We start from the raw sequence: 21945 nt of genomic DNA on the forward strand, positions 1-21945 counted from the left end.
ACTCATAACGTCAAGACCATCCAATGCCATCCATTCAATTAACTTTACACTTCACAAAATTGTTTAGGAACATCACACAGCTCATAATCGTCCTAAATACAAATTTTGGCTCCTGAATGACTTAAGCTCACATTGTGACCAGTAAAAGTTTGAGGGCAAGTTGGTTTTTTCAATGATAAATTTGTTACCCATTATTCAATTCACACAGCTGTTCCCTGTCATCACATAATAACTCCTTACTATCCTGCATAAAAAATATGGCCCTTGATTGGCTTAGAAAGGTGATAGACTCAGCTTTTATACTTCACACAGTTGTTAAATGCCACCATACAATTAAAGATAACTCACTAATATCCTTAATACAAATAATGGCCCTTGGTCGACTATGACTATAAGTTTTGTTAAGATTTTAGGAATACCTGGCGTTTGCCCTAATATCACAAATAGCGTTCATTATGAACACAGTTTTCACGGCCATCACACAATAAGGTTGCATAACTCCAGATAACTCTGTAGTGTGTCACTCATTTTGGAAAAAGATTTCCATGAGTATCTTATCTCTTAAAACCCATTTAGCCAACAGTGTTGTCATTGTCTGTTTTTTCAAAAATTGCAGCATGTTTTACTCTAAAGGTTGTTTGAAATGACAACACTTAACTCGTACACAACGAACTATGATCACCTTACCTTTAGTTTTATTATCCTTGCTTGCAATAGGTCGGACACTTAACCCGACACTTTGTTTATTTCATAAGAACCACTTTACACTATCAGGCGCCCTTATATCCGGTATAGGGGTTAATTAAATGCCTATAAGTTTCCTTTTCTGTAAATAACAGTAATAATACAGCACGCCGTATTTAAAAATCCGTACCACGCTACAGTAGTATTCAAACTCATATCAGTATATTAGCATTTGTTCGGGGCTAATCTTTACACATTGATGTTTTTTTACTATATTTCCTTACTATTCAATGGTTGTTTTTAGGTACGTCTTTTTATTCCTAAAGAGATTATAAAAACTGTATCCTAATTTCTGTATTCATAAAAATATTCTAAATCATTAATGTGATTTATATATGGTGCAATTTTTGGGATAAAAATTCTGAGAAATGTCGTGTAAAAGTGAGTGGAGATTCGTTCGTTTAACCTTCAAACATAGCATTGAAATAGTCCAAGGGGACATACTATGATAAAGAAATATTGCGAAAGAGCGGTTTTCTGACAATCTTTATCACGTTTTCTATGGGGTATAAACATGAATGCGTCGCCATCAATACGCAGTTAACTGAACTTGATACAGTACGCCTGAGAATAGTCAAATCATAACATACCCTATATGCGTTCATCGTTGGGATATTTTTTAGTAAGCTGATATGTTTGTCACCTTTCCATTAGGCAGAGAGACCTGTGTTGGTATATATATAAGCATCTAAAGCTATTCCCTAACTAAAGTCGATTTCTGAAATTTCATATTCAACTCGACAAGAAATCACTCCATATGCTTTATGAATACCAGGTCTGGCTCCTGCCTTCCTCGTGGATAACTGACGCAAAAATGAACAGTTCATGCAATTTTCAAATGATAACGCTCGTGTGTGACCTTGATAGACCAAGACCCAAAGACAATTGGACTTCGACCAGTTGGGGCTAATTTATGGGGCTGTGTAATATGCCATTGAAATTTTTTCTTTATTATATAGTTTCGAAACTTTAAAAGTACATATTTTGTGACCGTTTTGACTTCTTGGTAACTATACATGTATGTAACATGTAAGTCATTCTTATATCTTTTAAGTTTTTATACCAGATACAAACGTTTTCGCGTAAGTTAAATTATTTATTGCACAAGCTTTATTGACCTTTAAACGGAGGTGACGAAAACAAGAATTAGTACAAGCTAAGGACTAAGATGACGTAATGAAGATAAAAAGTATCGCATCAACATTTTAGATATCAGGGTAATTTGTTACTGATCAGACATAGACAAAAGAACATTTTGAGTGAGTTAAAGTTTAACTTCCTGGAGATGTGTTATATGAAAGAGTTAAAGTTGTCAATATATACATTTTTAAAAGACAAAACATGCGAAACATCGATATTTGTGCAAATGTGATCATTATTTATCCCAGTAAGGAAAATCAGAAGGAGATTGAAAAGTATGTGTCTAATATATGTTGTTTGGTATCATTTAATTGTGGACTACATTCGTAACTCAAATGAGAAATAACCAACACATGTGTGATGTATGACTACAAGTTTATTACTAACTTTTTACAGAAGATACATGAAACACAATAACAGGAAATGTGCACGAAATATATGTTTAAACAAATACACGACAGTAAGCATTATATATACACAATATATATATATTCGTTGTTAATCTCTGAAAGAAAACTTATCTATTGATAAAAGTCACATATTCTTATTAACAAAGTATATCCATGTCAAATACTTAATAAAATATAGTATATTAGTTCATATATCCCAGTTATATCAAAAAGTTTCACATTCACATGTGTCCGACATAATTCTTGAAAACCTTGAAAAAAAGAGAACGGATGTTTATATTGAACTGGAATATTCCGGATGAAATACTATTTGCCAAGATTTTGTTAAAAGTATGATTTAGCTAGAAGTTACTAGAAATATAATTGTAAGTCTTCATCTGAACTGAATATAAAAATTGTTTTAAGTATTTTTTTAAGGTAGTGATCAAGTGATCACAGTGAATGACATGGTCAACTTGTATGGTCATGTTAAGTTTCGGCTGCAACATGGGTGAATTTCGTGAAGTTTCTTCATAAATAAATAAACCGAAAGCACTGAGTACCTACAAAATTTGAAAACTACTACAATATATATCGAAATCGATTTGAATTAAACTATTTATTATAACCGACGATTAGTAATGATATGTGCAACACCATCACCGATCCAGCTTAAGCGATATTCCTTTTTCAGAACGAAGTCCAACGAATTGATGTGGATATACAATACAGACGTCATCAATGCAAACTATAGAACCACCGCTTTTAAAATGTACTTGTAAATAGCATATTTAATGGACGAAATAATACAATTCCATTTAAGTATTTATATGAAACACTACAGAAACAAGCCCAGTAGCCGAAAGTCTCAACATAAACCTCGTTTAATGGCACAGGGTAAACGCCAAAGTTATAATACACAAAAACAATCAATCAGAAACCAGAAACATGAAACAACAGTGTGTTTATCAAGGATTGTAAGGTACCGCCTTGCAACGGCCAGTAAAGTGTAAAATTACTGAGGGTTTAAACAAGTTTACGTGCACAACCTGACTCTTATTCCAATAATCCCGATAAAGTAAAAACATAAATGATAAATCTTATCAACGTATGCATTAGCTTGAGGAAATTTAATAATAAAACAAATAATAATAATAAACTTATAGGTTTTAAAAATTATGACATAATGTATTAACAGAAGTGGATATATTTTAATTCAAAATATAGCATCAGCAATAATAGTACAAATGGATTCCGCCAATAGAAAACTAACCTCATTGGAAACAGGTAAAGTGAACTGCGTACCCGTTATCAACGACTGTATTTGTCATTTGATCTGAAGACAGGCAATTCAATTCTGACGATTGCTGCTGAGTATTAAGAGCATCGACGCTCTCTACGGTACCTATTAACCCCGTTATGTGTGAATAGAGGCCATTGGTTGGACCGTATGGTTCGGGAGCCACAAATTCGTATATTCCATCGTTTCGGTCTACCTGAGTACGCTGATTTATTCTAATTAAATATTCCGATTCGGCAGTAACTTCACAATGAATATTACTATCTGGATATTTGAGAGCAATTTCAACCCGAGTATTATCAAAATTGTTATTAAATCCCGGATCGTACACTCCGCTACATTTGTACTCAACACACATAATATTATCAACAAAGTTTGGGTCAATGTCGTACTCTAAAACGCCTAAGGTTTCGTTTGCTATATCAGAATTGTTTCCGCCATAGCTCGTTACTTTTAGAGAGATAAATTGCTCGCGATCGAGATGAGATATACCGCCAAGGCTTACTTTTACCTTTGCTTTACAAACTTTATAGCCATCTTTTACGTATGGATCATCTATATCTCTGTATGGATACCATGCAAGACGGCACCTTTTCGCTTCATTCACAGGATCCGTTGAAGCAAACTGAGAACAAAGCTCTATAGGTATAGATCTAGATGGACCAGTGTATCCGTGGTGAAATTGCAAGGGGTTCGATGAAGACTTTAAACATATATTTTCGTCTTCATAAAATGGCCCATTTGTTGATGACTGTAATGCTATTTTGATTACTTTATCGTTTTCTTGTGTATCAAATTTTAGACTTGTATTGATAGCTGGGCCAGCAGAATAGATATGTTCATATTCGGCCCATCCGTAGTAATAACCCGATATGTACATTGTGATATTTTGATCACAACCGACGGTAATACATTTGCTATCGGGATGACGTACATGGTTGTAGATCACCGTGAGTATTCCATTTCCGTTTGAAATAATCCTTAATTCATACTCCCTTTTAGGATCAATATTCGGCTGCATAAGTTTCTCATCCTTGTAAAATCGGGTTTTAAAGAAACAAAATTTGTCATAATTGTTTCTGACCATATCAATATTGAACCAACCAATATCGTCGAAGTCTGATAAATTAATATTCCCTATCCGCTCTTCATATACCTGTCGTTTCTTTCTTCTAGAAGACTGAGAGGAAGGAATGATCACCTCCCACACGCCTGTGTCTGTGTTCAAACTCCAGAGTTTGAAATCTTTATCTAATATGTCTGGTGAAGTATTTTCCGGAAATTTGATTTCTATTTCTCCACCGAGCGTCAATGGATTTCCTGCGCTATCTTGAAAATATAAACTAAAAACGCCTAACGAGTCAAGATTAATTGCTTCACCTTCGTCGTCTACTGATCTAAACACTCCTGGCAACTGTTCTATATTAGAAATGTTTGATGTATCTAGAAAAGTAAAACTTGTAGAAACGGTACCATTATAATATTCACCATTTTCGTCGAAAAATGAGCCTGCCGGTATTACTATCTCAACATTAGGGGCAGACGTCTTTGCTTCTGAGCGTGCATTAAGCGTGTTTTCAATCGAAGACTCAATATCGATTGGTGAAGCAACCGGAACTAAGTAAACTTCAACTTTTACTGTTCCGCTTAGGCCATCAGATAAAGTAATTTGTTTAACGGCGGGCAAAAACTGTTTGTAGTACTTATCCACCAAATACAAAGTTAGTGGAGATGCAGATATTTCTACACTGACAGTGAAGTAACCCCTTAGATTGGTGTAAGATTTAAATTCCCCATTGACATATACATACAGGTATGGGGCAGGAGTGTTATCGTTTGCTGAAAGAGCTCTTCCAGATATTTTGTATTTGGTTGGTGAACAAGGTCCACACCCACATTTGTTTACAATAACAACTTGCATTGTGTAGCCTGAACATTGCACAGTTTCGAGTTTTGATTCTTTGACGGAGCAGCAAGAATGTGTACCTTCGCCGCAAGTCTGAACATCTATTGACCCATTTTGTCGACATGATTTGGCGATGCACTCGCCTACCTCGAACGTTGCTGTATTTGTGGCCTCTTGGACACAGTCGCTTGGAAGAGCAACTGCTTTTTGTTGCAACGAATCTGCACAGAAATCATCAGGAGACTCTGAAAATCATATACTTGTATGATCATTTACATTTTCCCTTATATCTAATGAAAACCGTGACGCTATAATTTACTAGATTTTTGTAAATGACAGTATATCATTAACAAGTAAGGCTGCTTGAAGAAAGTGCATTAACACTCCAAACTAAGAACGATAAAATAGACAAAAGTTTTCATAGAATGTGTGGTATCATAATTGATAAAGTGTTTGATAGTCAATACATATGATTATGTGGCAAATAACTACAAGTATTCCTTTGAACACCTTAATAACCACGAGTTTTACCTTTTCTCCACCAGAAAGTGTATATATAAGTTCATTCGTGATACGGGTAACATGGGTAATAATGGAACTTTATTGATAGAGCCTTCACGTCAATCCCGATTAAACGACTTCACTGTTCCTTTCATAGTCAGTTGCAAATAACAAGGTTACTAGGGTAAGGGCTAAAGTTTATCTTAGTCCTAATCCCATTGCTTAAAGATATTTCAATCAGTAAGAGAATGTCAAGCTGCAATGCCTGCTGCTTTGATAATATCATTATACTGGGAAAAACACAAGGATACGTTTTTACCCCTTTATTGTCATCAAAGCGCAAAGCTTTTAATTTATAAGTATGAAATCTTATTTTCTGGCAATACCTCTGATTTGGATGTTAGCTGCAGTCGACATTATGGCTCCAGCAGGGCTATTTGCGCGACATTGATATTGTCCAGAATGTGTTTCATGAACATTATCGATATTCAATAGGGTTGCGTTTGGGTACAAGGCTATGTCTAGAAGCTGGGAATCCTTAAACCTATAAAATGTATAAAATTAGAAAATGAGAAAAAAACGTTTTTTTAACAGAGGCATTCACATTTGTAAAACGCAGGGCAAAATATAAAACCTATTCATATTTCAAAATGATATTTGAAACAGATATATTTACGCCCAGTTAAGGCGTTTGTACTAACCATTCATAGTAGTCTATTTCAGGAAGTCCATCAGCTTGGCAACACAGTGAGAGGGATTCGCCAACAAGCCGCTTCTTGCTCATCGGTGTCTGGATAAAGTGAGGGGTCACTATAAACATAAAAAACATACTCGATTTTATTAAATATGATAAACATGCCAATAGGAGCAGCGTTATTACCTAATTCAATGTCTCACGAGTATGTAATTGTTCAAGCTCATGTAAGTCTATAAAATATTACGGGTATAAGATCAATAACAACTGGAAGGTTTTCGATTTAAACGCCATCAACAGTCAACAAAGGAATGCATTTCAATATGAAATAGCAATAAAGTTCAACTGCATAATATTGTGCAGGTGGATCATTACCATTTAAAACAAACAACTCTTTGGTGATTTGTTTTGGCCGTTTTGTTATGTCAGTGTTTCGGAGCGAAAGGTGTTGGCGCGAAAACGCCAGGGAAAGCGAAAGGGCGAAAGCAAATTAGTATGATGTCAGGATTTTCGACGCGACACGCGAATAATAAAATCATTGATATTGTGACGTGTGCTTGTGTGCTGCAGACGCGAGTAAACAATACAGAGTTGTTTTTCCGATAACGCGGAAGAAAATTCAATAAACTTGTTTTCGAACAATATTTGAAGTCCATCGGTATACCTGGTAATCACTATTCATGTTTTATCGAGTATCGATTTTTAAGAAATATTCAAAATTATGTTACCTATCTTGGAAATGTTCAGAACGTTATATTCTGTTTTTATCTGTGTCAAAGAGTCGTTGTAGCCATCTTTCTTTATGATGATGTCTGTGCCAGTACATGTTGTATCAAGAATGAAAAAACCTGTCGAATTCGTCATTGCCAATGGTCGTGTCGGGGCGGCAGCAGCGAAAATTGATGCTCCAGTCACTGGCTTACTGGTAGATGCTGATAGCACGCGTCCTTTGATTGTTAAAGAACATTCACACGTGTCGCATTCACCATTCAGTGTCCCGACAGGACAGGTTTTCGAACAATCTGCAATGAGTTCATAAATACTGAATTAACATATGTCTGATACCTGATATTTAAGTTGTGAATATACATTTAAAATTGGAAAAAGAACAGATATCTTAAATCCTTGAAAAATTAAACCTGGACAATCCCAAGTCGAACATCTCTGTTGCTGCAAATTTCCACCAACACAATCGATGTCGGAGGGATTGTTCTTTTGGCAGTCTCTTGTACGCGTTTGAGCACCGCCGCCGCAGGATACGTCACAAGCGCCCCATGGAGCCCAGGTTATCCATTTTCCAAACACTGAAACATTACAGTTTGTTTGACAATATCATTAGAATTGAACTGTTATATATGACTATGCTATCTAAAATAACGTTTTATATTATTTTGTTTAGCAATCTGAGTACGATATGTTTCGTTGACCTTTTATATTTAATCATACATAATGTATGTTTTGAACATAGCAACGAGCACATGATCATTTTAACAGCAACACATGTAGTTGTATATAAATTCTTTGTTAACCATGTATGTTAATACTTGAGTAACCTCAATCACATTCGACAATATGTAGTTATGCTACCTCATTATGAAAAGGGTCAAGAAGATGAGAGTCAATCGCCACACCGCATCAATTTAAAATATTAAAGCGTATAATTGTAGGCAAATTGGGTTAAAAAAGCAACATAAAACAAATATTAACTCTTTAAATATGCAATGTTCTTTAGATTCTCTTTGTTAACTGTTATTTCAAATTATAAAGTAAGTAATGACCGAAGCACTATTGATGAAATGTACAAAATTGTATTTCAACCTTGATAGTTAGTAGTAACAAAAATAATAGCCATGCGTTTCCGTCACTGATGGAACAATCCGCTCTAGTGGCATATAACCATTTTTGAGTGCCCACAGGTCGGGTGATTTTTATTTTCGTCGGAAACATATGTTTTACTTTTATTGACAACAAATATTCCACAATATAAGATTACGTTTTTCGGTGAAATTGCATGTCCAAAGCAGTAAAAATAACAGCAAGGAATTTATAAATTTTGATATCTTCACTTTTCTATGGTTTCCGTATCGATGGACAAAAACGTTTTAGCTGTTACTGTGCCGGGTTGAAAAAAAACCAAATGATGTAAAAAAATGACACAAAATGTGTTGAATTTCGTGGTATGATCAAAACATACTTTACTCGTGATCACAGAAAATTATGTTTAAAGTTTATTGCTTCCTGTTTTCAATAGGTTAATTAAATTTCGATCCTTCACCGATATTCAACAAATTTCTAGCATGACATAATTACGAATACGAGATTACTAATACAGTGTAGCCAGCAATACCAGGACAAGGGGATGAAGTACAAATGTCGGTTTCTATGTAGTCGCCGATGCACGGACTTGCAATACATTGACGGTATCGCTTGTGGATCCCTGATGCACAGGTAGCTGAGCACTGTGTCCAGTCACCCCACAGTGACCAGCTTCCGGCTGTAAAATAATACAACACATTTGAAGATGATTTTCATTTGAAAATGTGGAATTAAACATTGATAAAGCACAACTACAAAAACAAAATACTTTACACACACACATTGATAATTCAACTTGTGATTTGAAATGACAAACGCCATAGGCACCTGCAACAAAGAAAAGGGCATTTCTCGACACGACGATCACATATCCTAAAAATATCGCAAAATGAATAAAACGAATGATAATTATTACATTTTGTAATTGCAATGACGTGATATTTCTACTGAAACAATGTCCGCACTCGACAGAACCAATGACATCCATAAACGCCTGTCAGGGTTCGGGAACCTTGTTATTCGAGAGGCAGATCAACCCGGAGTCCCGAGCAATGCGCCTAGCTAGGAAGGCTCGGAAAGTCGGATAGTAGGTATGGTTGTAGATTGGCTACGTTAAAGTACGGGGAAGGCTTTGAGAAAATGTCAGGCTGATCGGGGACTCATATATACTTAATGCTTCGTCCCATCTCGACGATCTAAGTTCCATCTAAAAGCTGTCTGGTCTGCTCGGAAAATATAGAAGCAAGAGCAGCTCTTGTTCACTGCACTTACCCTCAATGAGATATATCAACATATGAAATTTCAAGTTGATACCACTAATAGTTTACGTGATATGCCTCGGAAAAGTGAAAACGGGACGCGGACGCCAACAAACGTCAATAACTCTAAAAATATGGAAGCAAGAGTTACGGTTCAAAGTTTCAAATTGATACCTCTTATATTATTAAAGATATGCCCCGGAAAAAACTATAAGCCTGAAAATTAACAAAGAGCAAAAACTCTCAAACTAAAAAAGTCAGAGTAACTGTTATTGTGCACTGCACTTGCCCTCCATGAGATCAATCTAGATATGAAGTTTCAAGTAGATAACGCTTAAATTCTACAAGATATGCCCCGGACAAAACTTTAAGCATGCAAATTAACAAAAGGCGATAACTCTACAACTAAGAAAGCAAGAGGTACTCTTATTGTGCACTGCACTTGCCCTCTATAAGATCTGTCTACATATGAAGTTTCAAGTTTATAACATTTATATTCCACAAGATATGCCCCGGTTAAAAAACTTAAAGCATGAAAATTAACAAAGGGCAATAACTCGGATAATATGGAAGCAAGAGTAACAGTTTTTGTGCACTGCACTTGCCCTCAATGAGATCTATCCACATATAAAATTTCCAGTTGATACCACTAATAGTTTACGAGATATGCCCATGACAAGTGAAAACGAAACGCGACCGCCACCGCCGACAAAAGTAACCCCTATATGTCGCGACACAAAAATGGTCAGCACTATAATTCAAGCATGAGTTTTTAGAACCTAGTGTTAACAGCTGGACAACAAAGGCAGTTTGGTTAAACGGTTGTAATATGAAGTTACCTAAGCAGACCTAAAATTAATGTTATGCATTCCACATGAAAATAAAATCCAACAAGTGGTACAGCTTAACTACAGTTAATAATTTTGATTCTTTTTCTTCTAATGCATAGCATTAATTCGCAAACCCAACCAAAATATTATAAATTTCAGAGTCAAAACCACATACAATGTAAACTTTTTCCTTATTTTGAACACAAATATTGAGTGTTTTACGTAATTGAAATTCCGTTCGGTGATTTTCAGTGAGGAAACAGTCAGTGTTGCATACACAGTAAAATGTATTATAAATTGTAAAAACCGAGCTAATAACGTTTTTCATCATGGCATAACATTGGATTTAAAGTGACCCTTTATTCAAAATCAATACATACACATGTATAACAAACATAATGTTTGACTGATAAACCTTTAACTGCTTACTAAATAATGCATTTATGGAAAATATTAATTACTGATAACAAGATTGTAACTGTGTATTTAATAGCAGAAAGCGCAAAAATATTAAATGATTGGTGAATGCTAAAAGAGTGTGGTGTATTATAGTCTCATAAGGTAGAAATGCCGTGTTTTATGCCCATTTCTTCCAAATTAAACTCAGTATCCTTCATAAGAACCATTTTTTTCGACATTTATTCATCCTTTTTGGAATACTAAAACAATATTATTAATTGTAGTAAATCTTATTTGGGAGTAAGAGGGCATCTTTAAGAGGTAACAAGTTATTTCGTATAATATTCTTAAGATTGCATGCACAGCTTGGTCACGGATGAGTTATTTCAGCAGTCAGGATGACGTTACTTGTAATCACAACTATTGTTTATGTTTTGATAATCAAATTACAATTATGACAAATATTGTTACCTGATAAACTTGTTGTCGGTCCTGGTCGAACAGTCGAAGTGTGGACTTTGTGTGTATCCGTTGTTGTACCTGTTATGTTTGTACTTTTGCTTGTATGTGCAATGGTACTCTCAACACCTGTCGAAGTCGATACTGTTGATGACGTAGAATCGGTATCATTAGACGTTCGCAATAGTTGAACATAAATAACAACAGCAACTGTAGTAAGTACAGCAATAATTGCAATTACCATTAGTATTTTTTTGCGGTCCAAAATCCTTTTGGCGATGTTACCCCAGCGAAGAATGTTCCTTTTTCTATATACAACGAATTGTCATAATGTTTATTCTCATTCTGGCAACTGATATCTGTCGAAGACCTTCTATCAATTATATTAAGATCAACATACTCATTTTCATGTTTAGAATGAAATAAATCGTCGTAGATATTCCCAAGCCCGCCACTGAATTTCTTTTTTGGCGGACACTCCCGTCCGTACTCCATGATGGTTTTCGGCGTCTAGCAAAAGCCTCAGTTTTAACATTCTTTTAAACAAGAATACGTACCACCTTAAACATGAAATATTTTAAATAATCAATTCAGTATAGCTTGAAATTACAAAACACTCTTTTTGATTGGTTTGAAATCAACCAGGAAGAACTACAAATATTACCTCATGCAACTACAAAACAACCCCTTTCGATTGGTTCAAACCATACATATATAGAAAAATACGAAGTATTACTCATTGCCGACGTAATTGTAACTCCAAACACTAAAAACAACTAAACATTATGCAAATTCAGTGCAAATACAGACAGGTGAGATTAAGTCAATAGCGGACTCAATGCAATTGATCTTCTCCATTGTTTGTTGTGAAATTTTACCGACAATGTTTGAATAGGTTTCACCAGGAAGATGAGATTTCAAGTTTTAAAATACACTGAGAGGGGTATTTTTCATATTCATATTTTATATTTAGATAGCTCAGTGTGCATTTGGTTGCTTGTGCCTTTTCAAAATAGAAATATGCAACGACGCCAACAAGTACATAGTGAAAATACAATTCAATTGATTCAGCCTACTCCTAGACTATACTTAGCAATATATATATATATATATATATATATATATATATATATATATATATATATATATATATATATATATATATATATATATATATATTGTTAAGTATAGTCAAGGACTAAACTGAATCAATTGAATTGTATATATATATATATATAATATATATATTGGTTTTCGGTATTTTTCATAGTATGTTGCAAATTAAAATTGGTAAGTCATACTATTTATGACCATTTACTGACTATAAGAAAGCACACATTTAAACATTTTCAAATAGAGCTTTCATATGTAAAAATGTCATGTCAATAAAGCGCATTTAATTTCGTCAATTTTTAATTTCTGGCTCAGCACGGTAGGAGAGATTTAATGTCTCGTACATTTATGAGGAATATATTTTTGCTTATAATAAATGTCATTTTTTTGTAATGTGACCTTAAACATTCTTAGGTCAAACATTTGCTGCATTCGTCATTCCTTACATTGAACATATTTACGCAATGCATTTGATTGAGCGCCATGCGATCATTTAAATCATAAAGAGCATAGAAATTTATTTAATAATGCAAGTGGGTTTCTTTATGCTATATCAATACTGAAATAGCTGTAAGCGAATAACTGGAACGCGTATCCACAATCAATTATATGTATTGCCAATTGCCTTTAAAGAAACAAAATAAAAACCTATACAGAAGAAGCATACACAATTGACCGGCTCTCTCCTGGATAGTATCATATTGCATATTTACTTCTAAACTTATATAATCATCTATTGAATTGACTGAACAGAATCTAGTACAAAGAAGTATTTCATGTAAAACACTACACCACACACATGTAAAAAAGTTTATTATTTTACATATTTATCTTAAAAATGAAAATAGCACTTACGTTCTTACTGGAGAAGAACTTTAATGTGTCGAGAACGAAATAAAAGTGTATGCTTACACCTGAACACAGTGGGTTTAATTCTCATAATGTATCATTGCATTGTTCATTTTATCACAAACTGCATTTTAAAAACATGAATACTAAGATTCTAAAAATCTATATTGTGTGTGTCATACTAACACACAATAATACAATTAATTAAACGTATACACGTTACAGTCATTATAAAATACATGAAATGTAGAGTTTATGTGCAAAGACGAGAGAAAAACACCAGAAATAAAACCCAACGACAACAATACAAAACATTTTCTCTTTTTTTTGAGTTGTTAATCTTTGGTACAAGCAATTGTGTTTTTTTTATTTCAAAGTATATGAGTATGATTAAATATTTGATTTTAAATTGTTTTATTTTAATGAGTTGTACATTTTATTTATAATAGTGTTTAATACACAAATCATTAATTAGCATTTGTTTTGTCATTTATTATCTAACTATCCTAAAAACACGATGCCAACTTAGGAGCTCATCAGGGTATCATTGGTCTCTATCTTTAATAGCTTTATTAGATCCGTGAAATTATGGCGTAGAGTTAAATAATATAAGTAACAATCTGTTATTGTATGCTTGTCTAAATAAGAAAAGATAAGAAAAGGGGAGTGCATTATGGTCATTTGTTTCATAAGCCTCTTAGTCTCCTTGAATTTCTTTGGAACAAATCATTATTATTTGTGTCGATTTTCAGGCTTTTGTCTAAATTAAGTACTTCTGTATGCTGTGAAAACAACGTGATTTTACTATTTTGTGCCTTAATAAAAAAAGACAATGCTTTGCAAGACGCAAAAGATTTTTCACATACATGTAGTTTAATATCATGAACTGCCTTGGTGCAAATAATCTATTTTCATGTGATATCGGTACAAGACTGGGGATAAGTCAAATTCGACAATCTTTGCCCTAATCATAAATCTGCCCTTTAACGCGAAAATTGTGGTTCTGGTATATTCATTACTATGGAATACCAGATAGTATATGCCTATTGTTCGCAGAAAACGTAGCATATTGTGCAGAAACAGTTTCCAAATTACAACAACAGTTAAACGTAATTCATGACTTTTGTTCAAATACAGGTATTGAAATCAACCTTGAAAGGAATGAAAGAAGTGTTGCTTGGAATGGCGATCCTCTACTAAATAATGAGAAATGGTTCGTTCGTGATATAAATTTAAAAAAACCCATATATTTATAAATCCTCGGGTTAACTGTTTAATCCAAACTCATCATGGACACCAGCTCAAGACAAAATGCCAGCTCAATCCTTGAAAAGATATTTTTGCTATCAAACTTTATCAAAAACCGTTGGTTATTTTCCAACAAGAGACTTGTTTAAAATGTTTGATACTATGATTAGACCCAAACCTAATTTGAGGCTATGTTTTAATTCCTAACATTGAATATTTACAGAATGAATTTTGCAGGAAGCATAGCGGTGTAAATAAGAGTAATAATACATGTATGATTCTTGGAGAAAGTGGAATATTTCCGTTGTGCGTATCCTATTTTTCTAACTGTATTGGGTATTTTTCGACTTTCTAGTAATAGGTACCCATACAATGTTACTTATTGCTTAAGTCTTTTGATGAAGATAGGCGTGCTTGCTGGGCTACTTATATAAAAATATGTTTTTTGGTTATTTGGTTATATCTGGATATCTCAAGATGTTGGCGACATAAATATATTTCTTAGCATGCGAACGCACTCCTTCTTTAATTGGTATTCTAATGTCGTGATGGTACGGAATCAAAAGATATTTACAGCTTTTTAGGCACAAATCAGTCTGAAGATCACCGCACACTAGCAAACTATGTTTACACTCTCCTACGAATTTAAATAGTTAAAGCTAAAGGGCAGTTATCATGTGTTAATAAATATACTATGCATGTATCGATTAACAACCGTGACACAACTCATGATGTTGTGTTCACGTTGTATGTTATGCATTTTGTTTGGTCTGGTGGCCCGTAACTACTAAATAATTGTTTACTTGGCTTGACTTCACTTCACTACCATACGTCTTAGTAATGTATTTTGTTAATGACATATGCTTAAATATGCAACAATGGACCTGTGAGCTATTGAAGATGACCATATTCAAAAACTAACTAGTCAACAAGTATTTTAATATAATTATGACAATTTCTAACATATCTGCAAGAGGATAACATAATGTCATTTTGATTCCGGAAATATCAATAGATTGGTTCCCCATTACCTTTCTAGCGAACAAACAAATTGACTAACTATTAATAAAAAAATATCGATCGCTTTAAATTCTATTTTTAGATCAGTCTTATTGGAAAAACCCAAGTGAATATGACATGTATATTGGTTCGTCGATGGCTGTCTAGACCAATGAGAGACTCGCCATTTATAGGTCATATAACAGTATCGTTATTGTTCACGAATAAACAGCTATACGACCTTTAAGCATTTAGTAGTAACTTGAACCGACTAAATAGCAAATAATAAGCATTGTTTTTGTGTGTTTTTGAAACCTTCGGTTTCTATTTAACAATGATCACTTACTGAAACAAAATTTTTGCACCAAAATCCTTACCCTATATCTGTAACGGAATGAAACTTATTGAGGAAAGAAATAATACAAAGCACTTAAAAATCTATATTCTCCATTGTAACATAGACTTTAAGTATACTAAAAGGTTGGTTTGGAAAATTGTAACCTGGTCGGTACCATATTTTTTGGACCTTTAACTAATTCCGTCGGTCAGTAAAATGTTTCTAAACGCTGGCTCTCCTAAGCTCTGTGATTGTTCTTTACCTTTTTCCATCAAAAGCGATTTTGTTATATTTCAACCTTGAATGATTTCATTCATTTCAATTTACACATTGGAATACATATTAACAGCGGCGTTGTTGAATAGACTTCATTTTGGCCACGGTTGAAATAATGCAAGATTGAGGCAGCAATTTTGTTCACTGGTCAGTTTCCAAAATAGCAACAAGGCACATCACTCTGGGTTTTATCTCTATTATCAAACCGTTAAAGAGCTTTTAGATTGTTTTATTATCATTATGTCAACCTTAACTGGTTGTTTTGTTTTGCTGTTAAGAAATAATCCCCGCCCCCTCTTACTTCTTCTTGTTTTACCGAATATGTGAATCCCAGTGGGTATAATTTTTAATGGGATGAGGGGGTGGGGGGGGGGGGGGGGGGGGGTTCTGCGCTCTGAAATGCAAATAAACGTTTCGTTCCAGGGTTTGGTTAAAAGTGTTGCTTAGTATACAAATAAGAAAGTCCATAGTTGTTACAGGATTATGTTATGATGAAGAACTTGCAACTTACCAAATCCACTAAAACCCGCTACTATGAAGTCATCCCAAAAGGTGATTAATCATAATTGTTATAGAGCTAGTACAACATGAAAAGGGTGTTGTCACGTTTAGAATAATGACAAATAGTGATATTCCGACTGACAAAAAGTTGCATGTAGTTGCACTCCAGTTAAAAGTAACTCGATTTTATTTGAAAATGCTGTTGATAAATTCATGTACCCGTTGTCCATCCTTGCTTCAAATATCGCTAGTCTGCTAAAACATATATTAAATTCTTTGATAACCATATATGGTAATGCTTGAGTAATCTCAATCACAATTGACAATAGGTAGTTGCAACCTCATTATAACTTTCTTAAATGAAAGAATTACTTTAAAGGTATATATGATTAAGATATTGTGTTTTGAATACAAGATAAGTGCTGCCAGTCATGTGGGTTATGTGCTGGATAAGGGTTAAAAAGATAAGAGTCAATCGCAACAACGCAAAAATTTATACATTTATGCGATAAAACTATGCAAATAGCTTTTAAAAAGCAATATAAAACAAATATTAACTCTGTAAATATCCGATGCTCTTCAAGTTCTGTTTGATTCAACTGTGATTTCAAATTATTGCACATCAAAGCGTAAATGAAATGACGGAAGCACCTTAAGTGTTATAAAGAATGATGGTTAAGGATAACAAAAATAATAATTATGCGGGCACATAATCAATTTTGAATGCCCTCAGGTCGGGTGTTTTCTTTTTTTCCGGAAACTTATGATACTTTTAATGACAACGTATGTTTCAGATGTCATATGTAAGATTGCGGTTTTCGGTGAAATATCATATCAAAAGCAGTGAAAATAACAGCAGGTCATTTCTAAATGTTTATATCTTCACTGCACCATGGTTTCCGTTTTGACGGACACAAATATCTTAGCGTTAACTGTGCTGGGTTGAAAAAAACCAAAATGATGTCAAACTGGTGTTAAATTTCGGGGTATGATAAAAACGTATTTCACTCGTGATCACAGCAAATTATATTTAAAGTTTTTTGCTTCCTGTTTTCGTTAGGCTAATTAGATCTCATTCCTACATCGAAATTCAACACATTTCTACCACAACATAATTACGAGTACGCGATTACTTATACAATGTAGCTTGCTATACCAGGACAAGGGGATGAAGTACACAATTCGGTTTGCATGTAGTCGCCGATGCACGGACTTGCAATGCATTGGCGGTATCGCTTGTGGATCCCTGAAGCACAGGTAGCTGAACACTGTGTCCAGTTACCCCATAGTGACCAGCTTCCGGCTGCAAAATAATAAAATACATTAAAAGATGATTTTCATGTCACAATGTGGAATCAAACATTGATGGAACACAACAACATAATACTTTACACACGCACATTGATAATTCGAACTGAGAACTGAAATGACGAACGCCACGACAAGCCGCGTTACCTGGCAACGCGGACGCCCTCGGATCGGGTTTTTCTATCCGGACCGGAAACTCATGACGGATACTGTTATTTCAGCAGTGACTATAACGTTAATTGAAGCCTAATTTTTATTTTTTAAATTTGACTGCTGGGGCGGTTACATGATTTGATGTCAGATGGTCGCACTTTAAGGGATCACTTTGCGGACATACACCGCACAACCCCAAAACATGTTGTTCTCATTTCGGCGTGTGTGTATGGGTCCTCCCAAAAGAAAACGTTATAAGTTAAAGGTACACTCTTTAAAACAAAGCTTTTTATCGACACTGTTTGGAATTAGATACTGGTTAAATGGTTTTATATACAACGCGTTTTCAATATGCACATTCACATTGTGGCAACTGAGATCTGTCGAAGACCTATCAATTATATTTAGATCAACATAATCATTTTCATGTTTAGAATGAAATAAATCTTGGTAGATATTCCCAAGACCATTTTTTTTGGCGGGCACTCCCGTCTGTACTCCATGATGGGTTTTGGCGTCTAGTAAAAGCCTCAGTTTTATTGTTATTTTAAACAGGATTACGTACCATCTTAACAACAAATTAAATATCTTAAATAAATAATTCAGTTTGGCTTGAAATTACAAAGCTCTATTTTTGATTGGTTTTAAATCAACCAGGAAGAACTGCAAATATTACCTCATGCAAATAAAAAACAACCTGTTCGATTGGTTCAAACCATGGTTATAAAGAATAATATGCACTATTTATTGCCAACGTAATTGTAACACAATACGCTAAAACAACTTTACATTGTGCAGATTCAGTGCACATTCGGACGGAGGAGAGTTTGTCGACAGCAAACTCAATGCAATTGATCTTCTCCATTGTATGTTGTGAACTTTTACCGACAATGTTTGAAAGGGTTTCATTAGCACGATGAGATTTCAAATTGTAAACTACACTGAAATGGGTCTATTTATATTTTAATATAAATACAGACCAAAATATTATTCAATAGCTTAAGAAAGCATTTACTGAAGATAAAAAGCACACATTTAAACATTTTCAAGTAGAGCTCTCAAAATGTCAATTAAACGCCTTTAAATCCGTCAGGACGTAAGGATATATTTATGTTTTTGTATACAATTATGAGGAACATATTTCTGCATGCAATAAATGTCATTTTTTTGTAAATTGAGCTTAATCATTCTTAGGTCAAACATTCGCTGCATTTGTCATTCCTAATATTGAATGTATTTACGCAATGCATTTGATTGAGCGCCATGCGATCATTCAAATTATAAAGAGCATGGAAATTTATTTAATAATGCACGTTGGTCTCTTTCTAACCCACCAATACTAAAATACCTCTAAGCGAATAACCGGAACGCATATCTACAATCTATTATATTTATTTCCATTTTGTTAATATTATATTGAACAAACAAGATATTTCAGCCGTAAATTTAAGTTTTTAATAAACATTTATAGACAACGTCTGTTATGTTGAGCCGTGAGCTGTTTGTTTAGGCATGCTGTGCATTTCACTACAGTCTGTATGGCTATTAGTTTTAATATTTTTTATCACTTTTAAGACATTTACTTTTGAAAACAATATATACGTGTCTTTATGTTTTGAAAAACAAACCAGACCGTTATCGGATAACTATATACTGCAAAGAAAAGACGATGATACTGTATAGTCAATGTGCGTTGTTGTGAAAGCAAATTAAAGAAATAAAACATATTTAATTTATTTTATGCTTGCAACGTCTAGTTTTAAGTTTGTTCGACTTGGAAACTCTAGAGTATGGGGTCAAGATTTCAATTCATGATACATGTTTAGTTTAGTTTAAACTTATTTATTTTACAATGATTGTGAAACAAGTTATTACAACATTAAATTTATCACTCTCGTTTGCACGATTTTACGCGAGAGTGTGGTATTGTGTTGTGGGCGAGAGTGTGGTCTTGTGTTGTGGGCGAGAGTGTGGTCTTGTGTTGTGGGCGAGAGTGTGGTCTTGTGTTGTGATACATGTGATAGACGATTTAAGGAACACTCTGTTAGGCCGTATCCGGCCTGTTTTTCGTTTTGCACTTGTAGGTGTTCCAGCAACGAGTACATAACTACCCGGATGGTCTGTAGGAATTTTGAGTTTTCTCGGATTTCTTTGCTTCGTGTTGATAGCCTGTATCATTTACCTCGAAGTCAGACGACAGCGTAGTTGAGCTTAAAATGCTGTGCAGGCCGAATTAGATGTTGGTTGGGTGTATGCCACCTAGAATATGTTTTATGTTTAAGGTGCATTTTTTGCGCCGTATATTTCTAACCCTTACATTTACGAATACACCAATTTCTTACATAGGGGCCTTCTGAAACTTAATTTATATGTTGGCATTTTTATTATTTTCAACTTTTCGGATAGAAAATGTAGGCTACGGCCAAACAGTTCCACACAGAATTCTTTTTCCCATGGCAACCGAAAGGAATACAACTTTGATAATCTTCTTTTCAGGATATGCTGGCCCGTTTTTGAAATATGTTCACTGAAATGTTTCTAAGGTTACCATATACCAATGTCTTCACCAGATGTTGTTTCGATAAAAAGATGGCCGCCAGGAGGCTGGCTAACTTCTTCACTATATGTCTTTTATGGAAAATTTTGAAAATCTTCTCTTCAGAAAACAGTAGCCCGATTTATAAACAATTTATTGTTTATCTTAACATATACTTTGATGTAACTTGTCTTTGTAGTGAAAAAAGATGTTTGTATTATATTTATACGTTAGTATTACAATAACTGTTGTTATTCAAGTGCTAGCGAAGGACTCGCGGAGGGTAGTTTAAATTAAACTGATTGATTTTTCCCGCGTTATTGGCATAATTTTATTTACTGTTTCCGGTTACGGTCGGGTCGTTGTATTTACAGAATTGGTGACAAAAAATTCAAAGGGGGAGACGTAATTTCGTTTCTGGCAAACATTAAGTGAGAAAAATGTTTCATAAATAACATTGGGGGTTAAGTTACAAAAAAATCGACAAGGAAACGTAAACAGTCGAGTAATAACCATGATGTTTGGAAGATAGGAATATATACATGAAATCACGGTTACAACATGCAGAGATATGCCATATTTGCCGAAAAAATACGAAAAATTGAGGATAAATTCAACACATTTATTTGTAAACTTTGTCTCCCGAACCACAATCTGTTGAATAACTTTTTTATCTTTAAAGTTATGATACCAAACTAAGATGTCGATAGAAGAATATGTTTTACCCCACACAATGGACGCATTTATTTTTCAAAATTATAAATAAAAGACAACTTTCCAGGCAAAAAAATGTCCAAGAATCGGTATTTATCAATCCATATACGCCATTTTGTTTGCAATGAAACATATTTCTCACTTAATGTTTGCCAGAAACAAAATTACGTCCTCCCCCTTGAAAAATTACCATATTGTTATTTAAAAATCCTTAGGAACGATAAACGCAGAAAACAATGTATGTATGTATATCTGCGCTCTATTACTTTGTCAATATATCAATTAAGTCTTTATTTTTGTCCACTCACGTTCTTAAATGTCCTATCATGACAATATATTTGGCCATGCACATACTCACAAACAAGACGCTGACTTCTTATATGTTGACTAAATTCGAAGACACACTTATGTAGTGATGGATTTTGAGTTACTATCAATTGGGATATTTGAATGAATGGACTATTGTGACATCTGA

At 34.1% G+C, this 21945-nt stretch overlaps 1 protein-coding gene across 1 annotated transcript in view; it reads right to left on the reverse strand.

Moving 5' to 3' along the window:
- Positions 1-2242: 2242 nt before the first annotated feature.
- The window catches only part of LOC128216640 (cartilage intermediate layer protein 1-like), a 33893-nt gene continuing 14190 nt past the window's right edge, over positions 2243-21945 (reverse strand). Inside the window, exons 2-8 of the mRNA XM_052923257.1 lie at positions 11449-11580; positions 9022-9168; positions 7814-7978; positions 7403-7696; positions 6682-6790; positions 6367-6524; positions 2243-5724 (exon numbers count right to left, since the gene is read on the reverse strand). Coding sequence (XP_052779217.1) covers positions 3548-5724; positions 6367-6524; positions 6682-6790; positions 7403-7696; positions 7814-7978; positions 9022-9168; positions 11449-11580 — 3182 coding nt within the window. The 3' untranslated portion in view covers positions 2243-3547. The remainder of the gene's footprint in view (positions 5725-6366; positions 6525-6681; positions 6791-7402; positions 7697-7813; positions 7979-9021; positions 9169-11448; positions 11581-21945) is intronic.

Source organism: Mya arenaria, chromosome 14, assembly GCF_026914265.1.
Source record: "Mya arenaria isolate MELC-2E11 chromosome 14, ASM2691426v1".
Taxonomy (NCBI): Eukaryota; Metazoa; Mollusca; class Bivalvia; order Myida; family Myidae; genus Mya; species Mya arenaria.